Source organism: Hevea brasiliensis, chromosome 13 (assembly GCF_030052815.1).
Source record: "Hevea brasiliensis isolate MT/VB/25A 57/8 chromosome 13, ASM3005281v1, whole genome shotgun sequence".
Lineage (NCBI taxonomy): Eukaryota > Viridiplantae > Streptophyta > Magnoliopsida > Malpighiales > Euphorbiaceae > Hevea > Hevea brasiliensis.
In genome coordinates, this window is record NC_079505.1 from 11,491,871 (window position 1) to 11,510,218 (window position 18,348).

The 18,348-nt window shown below is 27.8% G+C and overlaps 1 protein-coding gene across 1 annotated transcript; it reads left to right on the plus strand.

The window, feature by feature from the left end:
* Window positions 1–1,661: 1,661 nt before the first annotated feature.
* On the plus strand, window positions 1,662–10,606 carry LOC110652242 (vacuolar protein sorting-associated protein 20 homolog 1). The gene is made up of 6 exons (XM_058131791.1): window positions 1,662–2,065; window positions 7,909–8,061; window positions 8,368–8,520; window positions 9,367–9,450; window positions 10,126–10,276; window positions 10,348–10,606. Exons 1-6 carry the CDS (start codon window positions 1,964–1,966, stop codon window positions 10,371–10,373), a joined length of 669 nt encoding a protein of 222 aa, XP_057987774.1. The 5' UTR covers window positions 1,662–1,963; the 3' UTR covers window positions 10,374–10,606.
* Window positions 10,607–18,348: the final 7,742 nt, after the last annotated feature.

Here is an 18,348-nt window from a genome sequence, read left to right on the forward strand (position 1 = left end):
CAAGCAAAGCGTCATTGGAAACAGACGGTTGAGATAGATCCACTGTATGATCTTGCAGTCTATAAATGATCTAATGGTGTAACGTAGCCATCATAAAGGATGTGACTTGTGCTGCGCCAGTGAGCTGAACTTGGACCTTTAAGGCGGTACTAAGATGCGGATCTCTGAGTGAGAGATTGTAGTTTGGGAAAAACGTCAATACCACACTCCCAGCATGCAAGGTGGTAAGACATGTTCCTATTACCGCATGTTCATACTGCAAGAACCTTGTGTTAAGAAGAGACACTTTAGCTGTAACTGGAAGTCCGCGCCTCCCATATAGACTGAGGATAAGTCTTACAGCTTCAAAGTGAAGATGAAAAATCCCTCCTGTCTCCATCTAGGAATCAACTGAGGTGGGATTTCTAGGGTCACATACTGTTCAGCCGATGAGCTCTGAAGAGAGCATTGGTCCATTCTGGAAGCCTGAATATATTCTTTTGATAAAGATCTTCTGGAAGAAATGAGAGATCTGATAGATCTGGTGAGAGATTTAGATTATCTGTAAATGTTGTAAGGGCTGAGAAGAGGCAAGAGAGATTCTCCAACCTGTGCATCTTCTGGTAGAGTAGCTATCTCAATGAGATTATCAATCCGGGAAGACAATGTTCTTCTCAAAGGTGAAGAGAAAGAGAGAGATGAGGTGAGATTGACAATTTCAGAAGGAGAAGGGGACTGAAGGAGAGTTTCAGTAGCAGGATTAGGTGTTTGACAAGCCATGCTTGGTACGTGGCATTGTGCCTAGAGGTCGCTCTACCTTCTAGGAAGGATTCAAGCAGTTACTAGTTTCCAGTCGATATAGCAAATTAATGAAAGAAGATGGCAGAAAACAGAGAAACAGTAGTTAAGTGAAGTATCAAGGGTTGAAAGTTTTCTCCTCTACTCACCGATGAAGTATGTATAATACCAAGATAATCAGGCTCTGATACCAAGATAAGCCGGGAGTCCTTACCATACATATAATGTACTCATACTATGCCTATTCCCTCTCCATAGTTATTATCTGGCTGTACCCTTTTGTACATTATACATATATTAAGGGCTCTTAATTTATTAAATATTTAATATAAATTAATTATCATCACCAATCATCTAATAAAAACAAACTACAACTACAATTATATTTATTAACTAAACCAAACAAATTTTAGATCAATTCATTCCATCTACGGTGTTGGGCATGTTCAACTCAGCTTTTAATTAAAATTTTAATATAAAATTGAAATTAAATAATTTTTCTAATTGAAATTGAACAGTGATATTAACTTAATTTTATAATTTAAGATGTTGTGAGTAAAATTAAAGACTTGTTTAGTATTATTGTTTAAATTGTTATTAAAAAATTATTTTTTTAAATGTATTAATTAGAGGATATTAAAAAATAATTTAAAATTATATTTAATAAGTTTTAATTATAAAAATATTAAAATAATAAAATAATTTTTTTATTTTTATCAATAATATATAAAATAGTAATTTTATTAAAAAAATAATTTTAACTTGTCAAATACTATGTGAAACAACCGTTGAGCCATTAAATTTTATATAAAAACAATTTTTTTTAGAAATATAAAAATAAATTTTAATAAGTTTTAATTAACATTTTTTTAAAATAATATAATTATTTTAGTTACATTCTTTCCTCTTTTTAGCTTCGGCGGAGATTGCTGTGCATTTAGCTTTCCAAAGTACGGCCTTCCCTTCCTTCTCATTCGGACTTCGTCTGCTCGGCGTAGCGTGAAGCATTATTTGTGAGAGGAACTCTTCAATCGAGAAAGAGTATCGATAGGGACAACGAACAAGTGAAGGAGCTTTGGAGTTCGACCTAGGGTTTCCCAATCCCAGAGCTCTGCTTCTCCCTTAATTTCTATTGATAAGGAGTAGAATCATACACTCTTTATTTATTACTGTTAACTAGGAAGAGATGGGTAATGTATTTGTGAAGAAGCCAAAGATCACAGAGGTGGATCGTGCAATTCTTTCTCTCAAGACCCAACGGCGGAAGCTTGCACAGTATCAACAAAAGGTTCTTTCATGTTAATGTTTTGGCTTTCTTTTTTAAGCTTTAATTAGGTTTTCAATTTAGTGGTTTTTTGAATGTTGAATTTTTAGGTTTATTAGTTTATTATTTGTTTGGTTGTTGACTTGGGAGAAATTGGAGTTAATTGAATAGAAAGAGGAACGAAATGTGATGTGTTCTCATGTGTGGTTGTTAAAAATCATTAACACAAATTTTCTTTTGTAAACCTCTGTAGGGGTTAAGATGATTGCAGCAGAGAAAGATTGGAGTTTTGGAGGACTTTTAGTAAGTGGAGAGGATGATTTAGAGAGTTTGTTTTCAGGGATTGCTAACCTGTCTAGTGGGGAAAATGTAGATGTGGAAGCTGGTAAGAGTTATCATTATTACAGTCAATTATGAGAATTCTGAGCTATAGAACCTTTGGTAGGGGTTAAGGATTATTGAGATGCCTAATTGTGGTCTTGAAGGTGAGTTTCGATAGTGGAGGGATATTGGGTTTGTTACTGAGTGAATTGATTTTAGAGTAGTCTAGATGGTCATTGGGAGAATTAAGCAATTGTGGCGTCATGGGCATTTCTTTAGCAATTTTATGAAATTAAACCTTTTGAGTTGCTTAAGTTATTGAAATGAGAAATGTAGAAGAGAACATATTTGCAGCAGGAAAGATAAACACCAAAATTTAATGGTAAAAGAGAGTGGAAGAGAGTATAATGTTCCATTAATTGTGAAATAAATACAGTAAGAATGTAGTTGTAGCAAGAGAAATTACACCAAGGGTGTTCAAGCTTCACTTTGGCTTCCAAACCAAGGTGCTTTGAATGTGTGTTGAAATGGAATAAGCAGGAGATATTATCAAATATACAATGTGGGTTTCTGGGCTTCAAGTGTCAAGCTCATTAACAGGAAGTGTAATGGAAGTCTCACTGAGGAGGAGAGGAGGGGTTGGGATGAGACTAAATGACATTGGAGAGCTTGGAGGTTTGGTTTTCTAATTTGTAGGACTGGTTTTGAGTCAATCTGAAGGCTAGGAACAGGTAGAAACTTAAAATAGACCATAGTTATTAAAGGCGCAAGGCACTTTAAGGTGCCAAGAAGTCCTGGAGCCTAGGCGCAAGGCGCAAGCAAGCACCTGAGCGAGGTAAAGCGCAAAAGTAAAAAATTTAAAACATCCATAAAAGTCAAATAAATGTAATGCTTTTCTTTTTTTTTTCTTTGGCACATATCTTGAATTGGGTTTGCTGGTTTGAGTCTGAGTGGTAGTCCTTTTTGCCAATGAAAGTGCTCGCTAAAGATGTAAATAAAGAAAGCATGCTTTTTTAGAACCTTGTGCCTAGAACAAAGGCGCACACCTAGGCATATAAAGCGCTAGGATTCGAGCCTGGTGAGCCTTTAGCTTGAGGCGTGCCTTTAATAACTATGAAATAGACAACTAAGTTTGAAATCTTCTAAGATTTGTAGACTTCAAAATTTGGTTGCAGTGAAAGTAAAGAAAGAATTCGAACCTGATTACTTGTAAAAAATAGTTTTTCTATTTTTCATTTTCTAAGAAAACTACAGCTTTTATTTTCAATGGAAAACAAGCAAAAGTATGGAAAATCGCGTTCACCTGCCAAACAGCTTTTTAATTGAAAAAATTTTAAAAATAATTATTTATATCTTTCATAATTAAAAAAGTAAATCATTATAGAATATATTTAAAAACTTATTTTACTTTTAAACATTTTTAATATAAGTTATATATTTATTTCATAATAATATGATTAATTTTTTATTATTGTAAATAAATATTTTTCTTAAATAATCATCCAATTTTAATTATGAAAATATTACACTATAATTTTAGTTATAGAAAAATCTTTGTTTTTCATTTGGAAAATAGTTGGAAAACATAATTTTTGCTATAAAGAAAAACAGTGGAAAATAAGTTAAAGTTGTTTTCCAAATCTTAGTTAAATTTTAGAAAACTACTACAGTTCTCCATTTGAAAAATTGGCACATGTGAACACAAAACTCTATTTTCCAGTTTTCTTATATAACTTTTTCAGAAAACTACTCAAGTTTTCTACAAGTGAACAGGCCCTTAAAGATTCTAAACTGCACACTTGGAATTCCTTTTGATCACTTCCAAGGTTTCATAGGCATTACATATAGTATTGAATTGCATCACACAATTCAACAGGCAACACCCCTAGGAATTTATTTGATTGTGAAAAACTTAATAGTAAAGTATTACAAGCATGTTTATTTTATGGACTCTAACTAATCTTAAACCTGAAAGATATTGGACTCCAACTATAAGGATTTGAGCTCCCTAGGAAACCTGAAAGGACTAGTGGTTTCCTAGACCAACAATCACAAAGACATCTGGATAACAGAATTCCAGCAAATCTGGATATTAAAAAAATACCCTGAATCATAGTTTATATTTGTGAAACACTACAGTAGCAGCTAATTTATTTGAATACACATAAATATATGACTCTAAAAGGTGTGGAAAGTGCTCAATTCTGTCCCGAGTAATTCCTGTATGAAACCTAGATCATAGTTCTAAGTTTCTTGAGTCTTTAAACACGATATTTCTTATGCTTCTTGATGCCTACATCAATAAAAAGACACTAGTTCATCTAATTGAAATGTTAGGGAAAAACTTATTCTTTATAAAAAAAATTGTTATAAAATTAAGGACTTGTAATTAATTGCAAGTTTTTATGTACATAGAGAAAGAATAAAGAAATATAACAAGTGTAGTACCTGTAATTAAAAAATGATGATTTTACCCTATCCTTAATGGGTCCATAAATAATCATTTATTTTGTTTCCTTAATTTAGGATCTTTAAGTATTGCGGTTTGAAACAGATTTATTGCTTTTCAGTATGTTTTTTAGAAAGCAGTATCATATTTGATACTTTACATAAGATAAAAGGAAAGAAATAGTTTTTTTTTTTTTTTTTTTAATGTGGGATGTCTTTTTCTCCTTTAAATTTGAAAATCTAATTTCAATGAAGTATATTTTCCTTTGAGTTTGACCAATTACTAGAAAAAGGAATTTATAGTTTTTTTTTTATATTTTTTATTAGGATACATAGAAAATTTAGGATAAATAAATATTAGATTCTTAAAATTTATTCTTCAGTTCTTATCCTGTCTTTTCCATTTTCTTTGTTACTCACTACCAAACTTGGTGTTAATTTAATGAGATGTGGTGCCTTTCAATTTGGTAGCTTGTATCTATGATCTTCGTCGTGTTCATTGCTTTTAATTTTCTGTTTGGACTGATATAATGTTATTTGCCTAATACTATATAAGTACAACTATCTTTTGTTTTGCTGTGTTGCATATAATTATTTTGATTCGGCAAATAGAACTCTGAAATACGCAAAAAAGAGGAAAGGGTTGAGAAAAAAAGGGGGTGAGGTGTGCTTGTTTGATTTAAATTAGGGGTTAGAATTTGGTAATATGCTCAAGATTAGGTTTCTGAGATAATATGGGCAGAATTTAATAATCATTTCTTTGGACTTGAAATTTACATTGTTTTGCAATTTTACTAATCCTAATGGATTTGTTCTCTTAAGTAGGAAGATTTTTTGCTATTAATAAATTTTAAAATTTTTTGATTCCTACTTTTTCTGAATAAGAAAATTCAGAATAGAAAATGGGTTAATTACTAAATGGGAAAAATTTACAAAAAAAATTGTAAATGATTGAAACAAATGCCAAGCTTCAAATTCCTCTCTCCTTATCTGCTTGATTTCCTGTTGTTGGAGGGAACTTAACCTTGAGTATTGAAATATTGAAGCAAAACTCCCAAGGCAGGAGTGACAACACAAACTTTAAACAAAAAATTTGTACTTGATATCTCTCAAGCCCATTCCTGTTTGTGATATAATTGAGGTCAATATAACCTTTCTTCTTTCTCCAGTCAATTGGATTTTTCCCCCTCATTAATGACATGCTGTATTGGGTCTTGTAGTTAATTCACATGTAGAATCCGGACTTTTTGCTTTCTCAAGTAGTTCTTTTAGCAGATCAGCTCAGACCTTTTTTCATTCAGCATTTAGTTTAGGATTTTCTAGTTGTAGCATCCACTTTCTTTCTGCAATTCTTGCTGCTGTGCTTGATGTTCTTCTACTTCTATAACTGGATGTTAGGAGCTGCTGATAGCTGGTTTTGCATGTTCTCCTTCTTTGACTTCTTGATTGTTGCTTGTATTTGCAAATGAGACCTTAGTTGCTGTTCTGCCTTTCTGACTGCTGCATGGGTTGATCTGGTGGCTGGGTTTATTGTTTTGGCTTGTTTACTTGTTTTCTTTTGTCCTTTCATGTTATTTCTGGCCTTGAAGGAAGGATTTGGATGGTGGCCACTTTGATGAATTTCGTGACTAGGATGTTATGAGTATCAACTATAGTTACTTAGAATATGGTAAATTTTCGTTGCAGTATAGGTACATGTATGTGTTGTTCAACTTAACTTGGTCTGTGGACTCTGGCTACTGGGGGTGGTAGACTAGGTTGGTATGTTAATTTGGATTGCAGTATGTGCGTTAGCAACCGACACCTTGCTAGGGCGTATGAATTCCTAAACTGGCCTCTCCCTGTGTCTGTTTATCTTATCTGATGCTATTTCTTTTTTCTATTTCCTTGAACTTCTTTTTTTTCTTACTAATTTAAAATCATATATATAATCAATCAAATATATTAAATAATATCTAAAATTATTTCAACTCAAACTTTCAAATCCTTTTACAAAATGTTATACCCAAATTTATAAGATACACAAATATGTATCCATTAAACTATTGAAAACTAATAAAACAAGGTCATAACTCATAATAGAAAATTAACAAATCCTAAAACTAAGAAATTTGTATTTTTCATGAGCATTACATGGCTAACATCATAATCATTACATCAAGCATCAATTGTATCATACAAAATACTGATATTTACTACTGGCCTAATTGGTTATTTACTGCTTATAAATAAGGGTTGTGTAAGGTGCAGACAAAATCATAGGTAAATTCCTGACTTAGATCAAAGTGTATGTCTGTCTATGTGATGTAATTTGTATATTTGGAATGGTGTGAGGATACTTATATATCAATATCAACCTTGCCTTGTCTCTGGTTCCTTTCACTTTGGGTTTTCCTTGAACCCAGCTTGCACTCCAGTCAAAGTTTGAAAAACTCGCCCCGATTTGGGTTTTACTGCATTTCTTGATTCCATTGTTGAAACTTGAAAGTTCCAAAGAAGTTGGAAGGGTCAACAGACAATTGTAGCTACATTACATCTTTCATATCTTGGTGGTTTGGTTTTAAATATTAGGGAACTGAGTCGAGATTCCTTGCCAGAAATTGAAGAATCATCACAATTCACAATGAACTTCAGCATCTTGCATTCGCGCTAATTTCTAAAGGCATTCTCATCCACCTAAATGTCCCCATGGACAAAAATCTTGTTTGTTTTCAACTTGCAAATTCTATAACCTTTAGACTAATTGCTGTAACCCAAGAAAACTATATTTTCAACCTTCTCAACAATTTATCTCCAAAGAAAAACATTTACATCTGGTACATCTGGTGTTCGAAAGAAGACAAGTCATGATGAAAAGGTTTTCTGGCATAAAGGAATATCACATGCTATAGATGTAAAAAATTTGGGAATATGGCAAAAGCTTGCTGATTCAAGGAGGAACACTAGCCAATAAAGCGTAAGAGGAAGAGTATGAATGCTTACTTTGAAGAACTAAAGTCTAAACAAGTCATGATAATATTTTATTGAAGTATTGTGTCCTCAGGATTCTTTCCAGTTATTGAGATATGTAAATGCTTCTGTTGTCTGTATTTTTCCAGCTTGAAGAAGTTATTGAAGCAGAAAGGCAAGCTGCTAAAGATTTGATTCTTCAAAAGAGAAAGGATAGGGCATTGCTAGCATTGAAGAAGAAGAAAACGCAAGAAGAATTATTGAAGCAAGTTGATACTTGGCTTATTAATGTTGAGCAACAAGTAAGTAATGATATGAAGGATGCTCTTCAGGTCATTTCTTTTTAGTTTTCAATATTGTTTTTTGTTTTGCTCTTCCTTTCTCCATATGATTTCCATTATCAACAATATGAATGCAATATCACTTTCCTTTTTGAAAAACTCTACAATTCTAATGGGGAGTTTTAGCTTGTTGCAATTAACAACATTTGGCAAGTAGCTTTTTTTTTTTTTTTTTTTTTTTTGTATTAGGAATAATTCTACATTTTTTCTCTTGATTGGTTGAATTTCTGTAGATACTCTAATAAATATACGTTCTTTTTGGTTCAGTTGGCAGATATTGAACTGGCCAGCAAGCAGAAAGCTGTGTTTGAGAGTTTAAAGACAGGCAATGATGCAGTCAAGGCAATACAAAGTGAGATCAACTTAGATGATGTCCAGAAGCTAATGGATGATAGTGCTGAAGCTAAAGCTTATCAAGATGTGAGTTTGATGTTAAATATTGTTTTTTACCTGATTGTTGTTGACATTATGGTTGGATACCACATTTTGTTGGAATCCTTTGTTCTGTAGGTTTTTAAAATACTATTTTTTTGCTCCTGATGTATAAATTATAATGGGCATTACATGTGTATATACGTGTGTACATGTATATAAATTCTTCAGTCCAATTACAATTTACATGTTGCATTTTTTATGTACAAGTTAACCCCTTTTGTTTTATTTTCTTCAGTTATTTCGAACAATTGTTTTTATTCAATTGAGTCTAAAATATGATAAGGCATAAGTTGGAGTTTCTTGTTGGCTAAACAGTGGCACGGCTACCGGCACAAAAACACTTGCTAACATGGAAGATGGTGTAACTAACAATTAAGCAAGTAGGGCAGCTGACATCAACACGGCCCCATAATACATTGCTTTAGGCATCAAACTAACTGTTGTTCTTTAGCCCATCTAATCTACATGCTCCTTCCACAATCTCTTTGTTCCTACAAATTTCTTCTATCTTCCATATTTGCAGGAACAAAAAGATTTGTGTAGAGTTTTTGGAGATGATAGTTGTGGCAATTGTGGGAGTTGAATTGGTGGATGCGAGTGTGACTAACAATTAAGCAAGTTGGATGCTGACATCAACATAACCCCATAATACATTGCTTTAGACATCAAGCTACCTTTTGTTCTTTAGCCCATTTAATCTACATAATAATAATCTCAGCTTTTATCTTCAGTCACTTGCTCCAAGTTTTCTTCTCCCTCCATTATTTCCTTTTCAGTTTATTTCATTTTTTTTTTGGGATACAAGATTCTGAATTTGTAATGGATTTGAAGGAAATAAATGCCATCCTGGGGGAGAAATTATCAGCAGAAGATGAAGAAGAGATCTTAGCTGAATTCGAGAACTTGGAAACTCAGGTATGATTACCTTTAGTATCAGCAACTGTTTCACAGTTTTTTTGTTTAAATTTTTTTTATTAAACCAACTGTATTATATTTGTTTTAAGTCACTTTAATATCTTTGTTTTAGGAATCAGTGTTGCTAAACCCATTTAAATCATGTTTAAGGGTTTGTTGAGTATAGTGCTATATAAGGAATGTTGTACAACGTGCTTAATCTTCTGTCAATCCTGTTTGCTGGTTCTTATATCTAGGACCATAAGCTCATTTTTGTATGGCATCTTCTATCTGCTTTGGAATTGAACTATTGAAGAAATATAAATATTGTGCAGTGGGTTTAGCATGATACCCTCTTGGTCAGTTTTGATCCTGTTAGCTGATGCAGGACAGCTTTGGCACACTAGTCTTAAGTTTGCCTGAAAGGTAGAAAGTGTAGGAAATTGTATGAATGGGTAGGGTTAGCTAAGGAATATAATTGATGATCAAAATAAAATAAGAAAAATCATAGTTTTCCAGGGCTATTTGAAGTGCTTGCACTAGTACATTTTAGAATCTTTGTATTTTTTGGTGGTTTTCTTTTTGCTCCATAGATGTCTCAAGTTTGTTATATTTTACAAAATTTTGACTTGTTTAGTGCTCAGGAATGTGCTTCTTTTCCCTATGTTATCTAAAGTGGAAACTTTTGTTTTTTAGATCACCATTGAAGACATGCCAACAGTGCCATCTAAGGAACATGAAGAAAAGCTGGATCTTCCTGATGTACCAACCAAACCACCAGTTGTTCTTGATGCAGTTAAAGATGACACTGACATTGCTTCAGCTGAAGCTTCCACAAAGAATAAAGGTCTTTGTCTCTCTGGTGTTAATTTTAAAATGTTCAAGAAACTCAATAGGCTGACAATTTTTCAAATGCAGTTATGGAGGAACCATTACCTGCGTGATTGTGGAATACACTTAAATCAATGCTGAAATCACATTAAGCTGCTGGTCGTCCTTGACTCACTATCTTCCTCCAGGTGGCGTTATCTATACATATTCTTTACAAATTCTTCAATTTAATGGAATTATGGAATTGTGTGCATGTTAATTTAGATTTTGAATCACAATTTTACTTGTTAGTTCTGTTTATATCAGTAAATTAGATTTCCAAAGCAATGGAACTTTTTCTCATTGATTTTTCTTGACTACTTTATTTACTGTATTGGCTCATAATTAATTCTATGGGCATAGTGTTAGTGAAATGCTGAGCAAATAAGCATCATATTGGAGTAGGCGTTAAGAGCTCTGGCTATAATAAATGAATTTTAGCTAAAAGGCTTAGAACCAACCTAATATTTTGTGTGAGATGCACACTTTTGAAGAAATATGTAATACAGAACCCAACATAATGTAATGCAGAGACGATTTTGTGTGAAGAGTGTGTAGGGTTCCAGTTTTGATGAAATACAGCCAATCACCCTCCTACTGGTACGAACTATTTAAGTTCAGTTACAATTATATTAAACATGTTTTTTCAGTTTCATTTGTTCGTAATGTGATGGGCCACCTTATTGAAGTAAATGGTACCTAAATTTGCCTTTAATTTCCAATACGAAGAGCAAGGCATTGTGTGGATGATTTTACACTCTGTTCAAAATCACATTATGTGCTAAGAAAGAGCATCAAGCATAATGCGCAAATCAATTTTGTAATGATTAGTTTTACTATAATTTACTGGTGAATGAGGACATTCTGTTAGAGAAGGTTATTGCTATCATAGTCATTTTTTATTTCTTCTTTTGGGGGTTTTCTCTTCAGGAGTCGAAGTGATTTTTTTATGATATTTTGGGTTTCACTTCTAGCTCTATGGCCTCTGTCTGAACATTGTTAAGAAATCTATCATTAGTTTTGCATGTCGACAAATGTTATGGCTTCATGCAACATGAGTTGGAGCTCAACAATAATATTCCAGTAGTTCTGTGACATTTCTTTTGAAATCAGTAAATTTTAGTAAAAATTAAAAGAAACATTAATGATGTTAGTATCAAGGCAATTAGTAGTTATTATATAATTCTAGCTGATATTCTAGTTGAGGTATGTAATAATCACTTTTATTTAAAGAAAGAATGCGATACCACATGTAATTAATTGTATGGTAGCATTACTACCAGGAGCTGACTATATTAATGATTATAGTGCTTGAAACAACCGCTTGTTCAACCTCCTTGGCATCATGTCATTTGAAACCATAAAGTTGATGCGTTCCGTTGATAAGATAATGGGAAGAATTTAAACAGTTTTTCTTTGACTTATAATCTTTGCAATTTTTGCAATTAGTGATACCATAATAGCATTGTTTGACCTCAATTTTTCTTGTGTTCGACGTTCTTTTTTCTTTTTTTTTTTTCCCTGGGTTTTCTGACCTGAATGATTTTCAAAGAGTTAGATAAAACATTTATAATCCTAGTTACTTTTGAGCATATTGTGTTAAATTCGAGAGAGTACTAAGCAAATTATGTATTAGTTCATTTTAATTAATTCGAGTTTATATAAGTAATTGAGTTACTTTACACACCAAGATGAATAGACAATTTAATGTTGTAACTTAACCATTGATATATTGTCATTTTTACTTAGTATTCTTTCAATATGGTATTCTCAATACTCCTCCAAGTGAAATCATATAGTTGTCACTTGACAACTAGTTAGTATTTTAACCCAATAAGGGTCTAATTATACAATCTTATGAGCAATTGAAATTCACAACGCAATCTGAACTAAAATATCATGCTAAATTCGGAGAAAGTGCTAAGCAAATTATGTATTAGTTCTTTTTAATTCCTGGGTTTTCTGACCTGATTGATTCTCACTGGTTTTCTGACCTGATTGATCCTCAAAGAGTTAGATAACACATTTATAGTCCTAGTTACTTTTGAGCTCGTCGTATGTTTTGCGTATCTTGACATATTTGACAATTATGGAGCAAATATAAGTTACATGTTAATTGTCAAGTTTTTAGCTTGTAAGATGTGGAAGTTTTACCTGGTACAACTCATTAAATATGTAATTATAGAGTATTAAAAATTAGTTTAAAATTAAATTTAATATGTTGTGATCATAAGAACTTCAAAACAATCAAGTAGTTTTCTTTATGTGTTTTTTTAACATCTATAATGGTTCTTTTCTAAAGTAGTTTTTTTGGCTTCTCAACCATGTTAGTTTTATTGATTAGCCTATTTTGATTCAATGGCTAAATGCATTATCACTTATTTAGTAGACTCAAGTTCGAGTTTTTACTCTTTCAATTTCCCTACCAAAAAAAAAAAAAAAAAAAAACACTGTTCTAGTTATCTTCAAATGGTACTGCTACTGCATCATTTTTACAAAACTCAGTCACTTGGAGTTAATTTTTTTTTTTTAAAGGAAGGATTCATTCACTTTAGTTTTTTTTTTTTCCTAAGGGACGTCTAATGAGTTGTCTTAGGGACCTGGGCTACATAATAGGAACTTTTACTCTCCTATTACATTTCAAACTTTTTTTTAAAGGTATTTCAGAAGTTTTTTGAAGGCAAGAAAGTTTTCAGGTTTACACTCATGCCGTCTTGCATGATAAGATTAGCTCAATGTTATATTTACGTTTCTTCCATATTCACTAATAATTGTCATCAATCATAGCCAATAAATTGGTGCTAAGGCATTTATCATTATCCATTTTAAAGATTCTTATATTAATTTAAATGTTTTTTTTAATTATTATTAAATTATTTTTGAAATTAATGAATTTTATTTTTTCAATAGATATAAAATAGGAGCATATTAGTGAACTAATAAATAAATTACTATTTCCAAATAGAAAGTGGCTCATAATTTAAGAAGAATAAAAAAAAGGAAAAAAAATAAAATGGATGGAATAATATTTTATGTATATTTTGAATTCAATTAAGATTATCTAAAATATAATAAAATTTAAAATATTATTTATTTCTTTATATGATAATTCTAATTTGTCATTTATTATATTATTGTAAATTATGATAAATTTTGAATTAGAATTTGAGTAATATTTTATATGATTCAAGTTATACAACTTAGAATATAAGTATATATCTAAAATTTAAAAATAATTCAAGAAAATTTTTTCTAGAAGGAAATTTAGTTTTTTTTTTTTTTTTTTTTTTTAAAATTAAAAGGAAAGTAAGATTTAAGTGCTTAAAATTTTTAAACTTGAATAATTTACTAAAAAAAGGCTATCAAAACTTCACTTTGTTCTATTTGTAGAAATGTGTAATGGTATTGCATCCTTTTTCCTTTGCTTTACCCCAAATCATGATAGATTTAAGTGCTTCTCATTATAATAACATTTGCTATTTTGTTATTTACATGTGTTCAACTTTTCATATTATTGCATTATCTTTGGCTTAATATATAAATTAGGTTTGTGGCATTGATGACCTTTTATTTTGACCTATTATTGCAGCCTTAATTTTTTACTTTTATAATCAATAGCCATAGTTTTCTAAATTTATAGATAAAAAATAATGAAATATGTCATTTAATGATCTTTTTCTTTCCCTTTATAATAGACTAATTTAGATAATTTATTTAATTATTAATTATTAAATTGAGCAAATGTGCTTAGATATTATAAAAATAAAAAAAAATTAAAGGATGTAATAATAAAAAAACATTATCTATTTATGTTAGTTATGTCTAAAATGTCTCAATTCATCCTCTTCCAATTATCTTCAAATAGTATGTTTTTTTCACTTTTCTAAGAATCCATCAAATTAAATTAAGATATAATTATATGATTTGATTAGAAATTAATCATTAATAGAATAAAAATAAACATAAAAGAAAGAATAAAATACTAGTGGCATTTATTGGACCACTTTCAAAGATTAATAAACAATGGTCCCTAGAGAATTCCAATTTGCAATTATACTCATCAACTTTTTTTTTTTTAATTAAAAAAAGAGAATTATAATTCGGTTCTTAGATTTTACATTTTTAGTTTTTAAATTTTTGAAAATTAATTATTTAGTCTATGAGTTTTACACTATATTACTATTAAATTTTAAGAAATAAATTATTTAATCTATTTAATTTTAATATATAAAATATTGTAGTCCTTGTAATTTTAATATTTACCAATTTCACCTATTGACATAAGGAATAAATTATTTTATATGTTAAAATTATATGGATTAAAGTGTGATATAGTGTAAAATTAAAGACTAAATAATTAATTTTTAAAAATTTAGGGATTAAAATGTAATATAGTATAAAATTTAGGACTAAATAATGATTTTTTTTTTTAATTTAAAAATTAAAATATAGTATAAAGTGAAATTCAGGAAGTAAATTATAAATATTTGCTCCATTTATGATAGCCAAGTAGCATGTGTTTGTTCACCCTATGTTCCATGATTGATTAAGACATCTTCCCTCTATTTGGTAGATATGCCTAACCATAAATAGAAAAATAATCCTAATTGGAGGCAACTCAAAATATTAGATATTCTTACTAAATAGATTTTCTTTTTATCCCATTAAAAGCATAAGATAGGGACAACATTTCTCCATCTCTTGTGTCATATTCCTCTAGACAAAAGCATTTGGCTTTTTCCTCACATGCACACTTATTTTAATTTATTTTATTATTATTTGTAATATTGTGCAATTCATTTTTCTTAAAATTTTCATATGGGTTTTGCATTTTTAATATATATTAAATTTTTGTCACTTGCTCATGGTGGGAGCTTTTCCATTTTTGTGTTTATTGTGTCACTATCACACACTTAGGACCATAAAAAGTTCAAAAAGGATAATATATATATAAACATGGATCAACACAAATGCATATTTTTATATAAAATAATAGAAAAACACAAAAGCAAGGTTGCATGCTACTTGTGTTTAAATACTTAATTTTATCAACATGATTTTATGAATATTTATTGATTACGAATTTTTATCTTAACTATATAAATTCACATTTAATTTTTTTTATTTTTTTTTATATATAATATAATATTATTATAATATATTACTTTAATAGTTAATTAAATTTAATTTTTCATTATAATGACTGTATTTTTCTTTTAATTAAAGTTGGGCAAAATAATTATAAGAAAATAAAATTAATAAATTATATTACTTTAATCAATAAAATATATGAAACATAATTTTTAATATATGAATATGAATATTGTGATTTTATAAATTAAAATCTATTATTTATTAAAATTTTTTAAATAGTTTTAATTTTTTAAATTTTTTAATAAAATTATTATAATTCATTAGAATAAACATTGTAACACAAAAAATTATGTATTTTATTACTTGACTTTATTTTAATGTAATAAAAATTTTAAAGCTAATAATTTTTTACAAATATATTTTTAATATTTTATAAATAATAAAAATAATAATGGTGATTTTGAAAATTCCAATGTTCCCTCTTATCAAATTTTTAATTTTTTTTCCAACCTTTTGCTATTATACTAATTCTTTAATTTTTAAGAATTTTAGCTATTAATTTTTTTAACAATTTTAAAACATTAAAATATAGATGATGTAGATACTTAGTAGATATGAATTTATGATAATAGTTTGTAATTTTTATTTTATTAACTTTATTTAATAACTATTAAAATAATTTATTAAACAAAAATTACTATATATATATATATATATATATATATATATATATATATATATATATATATACCCTTTTAGGGGAAAGATGTTACATGGAGAGAGAGGGACAATAATCACCTAAGATGTTCGCTTAGAATTTTTATATTTTTTTTAGTGTTTGAGGTATTTAAAAAATTGATTAATAAAAAATATTTTTCTTACCAAACACTTATACATGCATTATATAAATACATATTATTGATTTAATGTCATAATCAGAAAATAAAAAATATTTTTATGAAAAATATTTTTTAAAAAAATAAATTTTATAAAACATATTTTTCATATACATATTATTTTTGTAAAACAAATAGAGTTTAACGTTTTGTTTATTTTACAGAAAATATATTTTTAATATTTTCTAATATTTGGGATATTCAAAAAAATTAGTGAATTGAAAATATTTTTCTGTTTAAAAGAAAATTAAGTTATTTTTAACGAAAATGATTTTTGTTTAAAAAAATTAATTTTATTTTTTAAATTTTAATAATTTAATTAAAATATAAAAACACATATGCATATATTAAAAAGATATATATCATTAATTTAATATTATAATTAAATAACAGAAAATATTTTTACGAAAATATAAAAATATTTTTTTAAAAAATAACTTTCATACTACAAAATGAGAGATTGATATATATATATATATATATATATATATATATATATATATATATATATATATATATAATTTCCAAGTGCAGAAAACAAAAAGAACTTATTTTTGATATATATATAATATATCAAACATCTATAACCTATTAGCTGAAGGATCTATATTTAATTTGTAATTTAAAAAAATTAATTTTGAATTATTTACGAAAGACCTTAAATTTAATATATTTTATTATAAAAATTTAAAATAACAATAATTATTTTAAATTACTTTTAATAATATTTTCAGCACTTAAAAAATATATTTTTTTCCAAAAATAACTTTTAACTTCAAATGTCAAACAAGCTTCAAGCTTCCATTAACCAACTAGTTAGTCTATCATATATATTTATATGGAATATGAATATAATAAAAAATATAATATTTAAAATTTTAATTTTTATGAAATATATTTATTTTATATTGTAAATTTATATAAAATGGTCATCATTTGTGTGAAAAAGTTATTTTATAAAAAATATATTAGTTTAATAAAAAATTTACATTTTATAAAATTTAGTGATACAATATTTTTAAAAATAATACAACAAAATATTATTTTTAATTAATAATAATATTATATATTTTTATTATTATTAAAATTAAATAATTCAATTTATTATTAATAATTTAATATATTTTTTATTATATTAATAATAAAAATATTATATTTATATATTTTTAAATAATATTATTTCTCATTAATATAATATATTTTCTAACATTTAAAAAATAAATATTAATTCATATAAATTATGAGATAAAATATTAAAATTTCATAAAATTTAAATTATTTTTTTGAATAAAGTAATTTTATTATATTTTAATGAAGTAGTATGTATAAAAAGAATTAAATAAATATTTTAATTAATTATGTCATAAATTAATTAAAAATTTATTATTATAATAAATAAAAATTTATTCAAATTAAATTAAATAAAAAATTTTAATTAAAAATCAATTTAATGTTATTAATTTATTTTATTTAAAATATAATTAAATACTAAATTAAGAAATAAAATTATAAATTATTATTTTAAAAAAGTATAAACTCAAGGCATGCCACGTGTACTAAAATTTCGCTGAGTCTACCTTTATTTCTTCTTCAACCAGTACCAACCAGTATTGGCATTGTCTTACGCACGTGCTCTATTACTTGCAAGGCTTCAACGGCCGTTCTCTGACCTCATTAATCAGGTTTTGAATTGCTGTTAAAAAAGTAATTTTTAAAATTTATTAATAAAAATATTAAAAAATTAATTTTAAATTTAAAAATACTCAATTAAAAATTTGAAATTATTTTCTAATAATATTTAAAAAAATATTTTTAAATCTTTAATTTTTAATATTAAACAGAGCTTAATCAATTTCTCATCTCATAAATTTGTATTTGGCTTTAAGGAAATAAAAAAAGGAAAAAAATAAAAATATTGAGAGAAAATTCTTTCTCAAATATTTTTATGTTTAAATCAATAATTATGATTAATTATTTTTTTTTTTCAAATCTAATTACGATTAATTATTAGTATTAGTAATAAACTATTTGTAATTGAAATCATCATCACTAGAAAGTA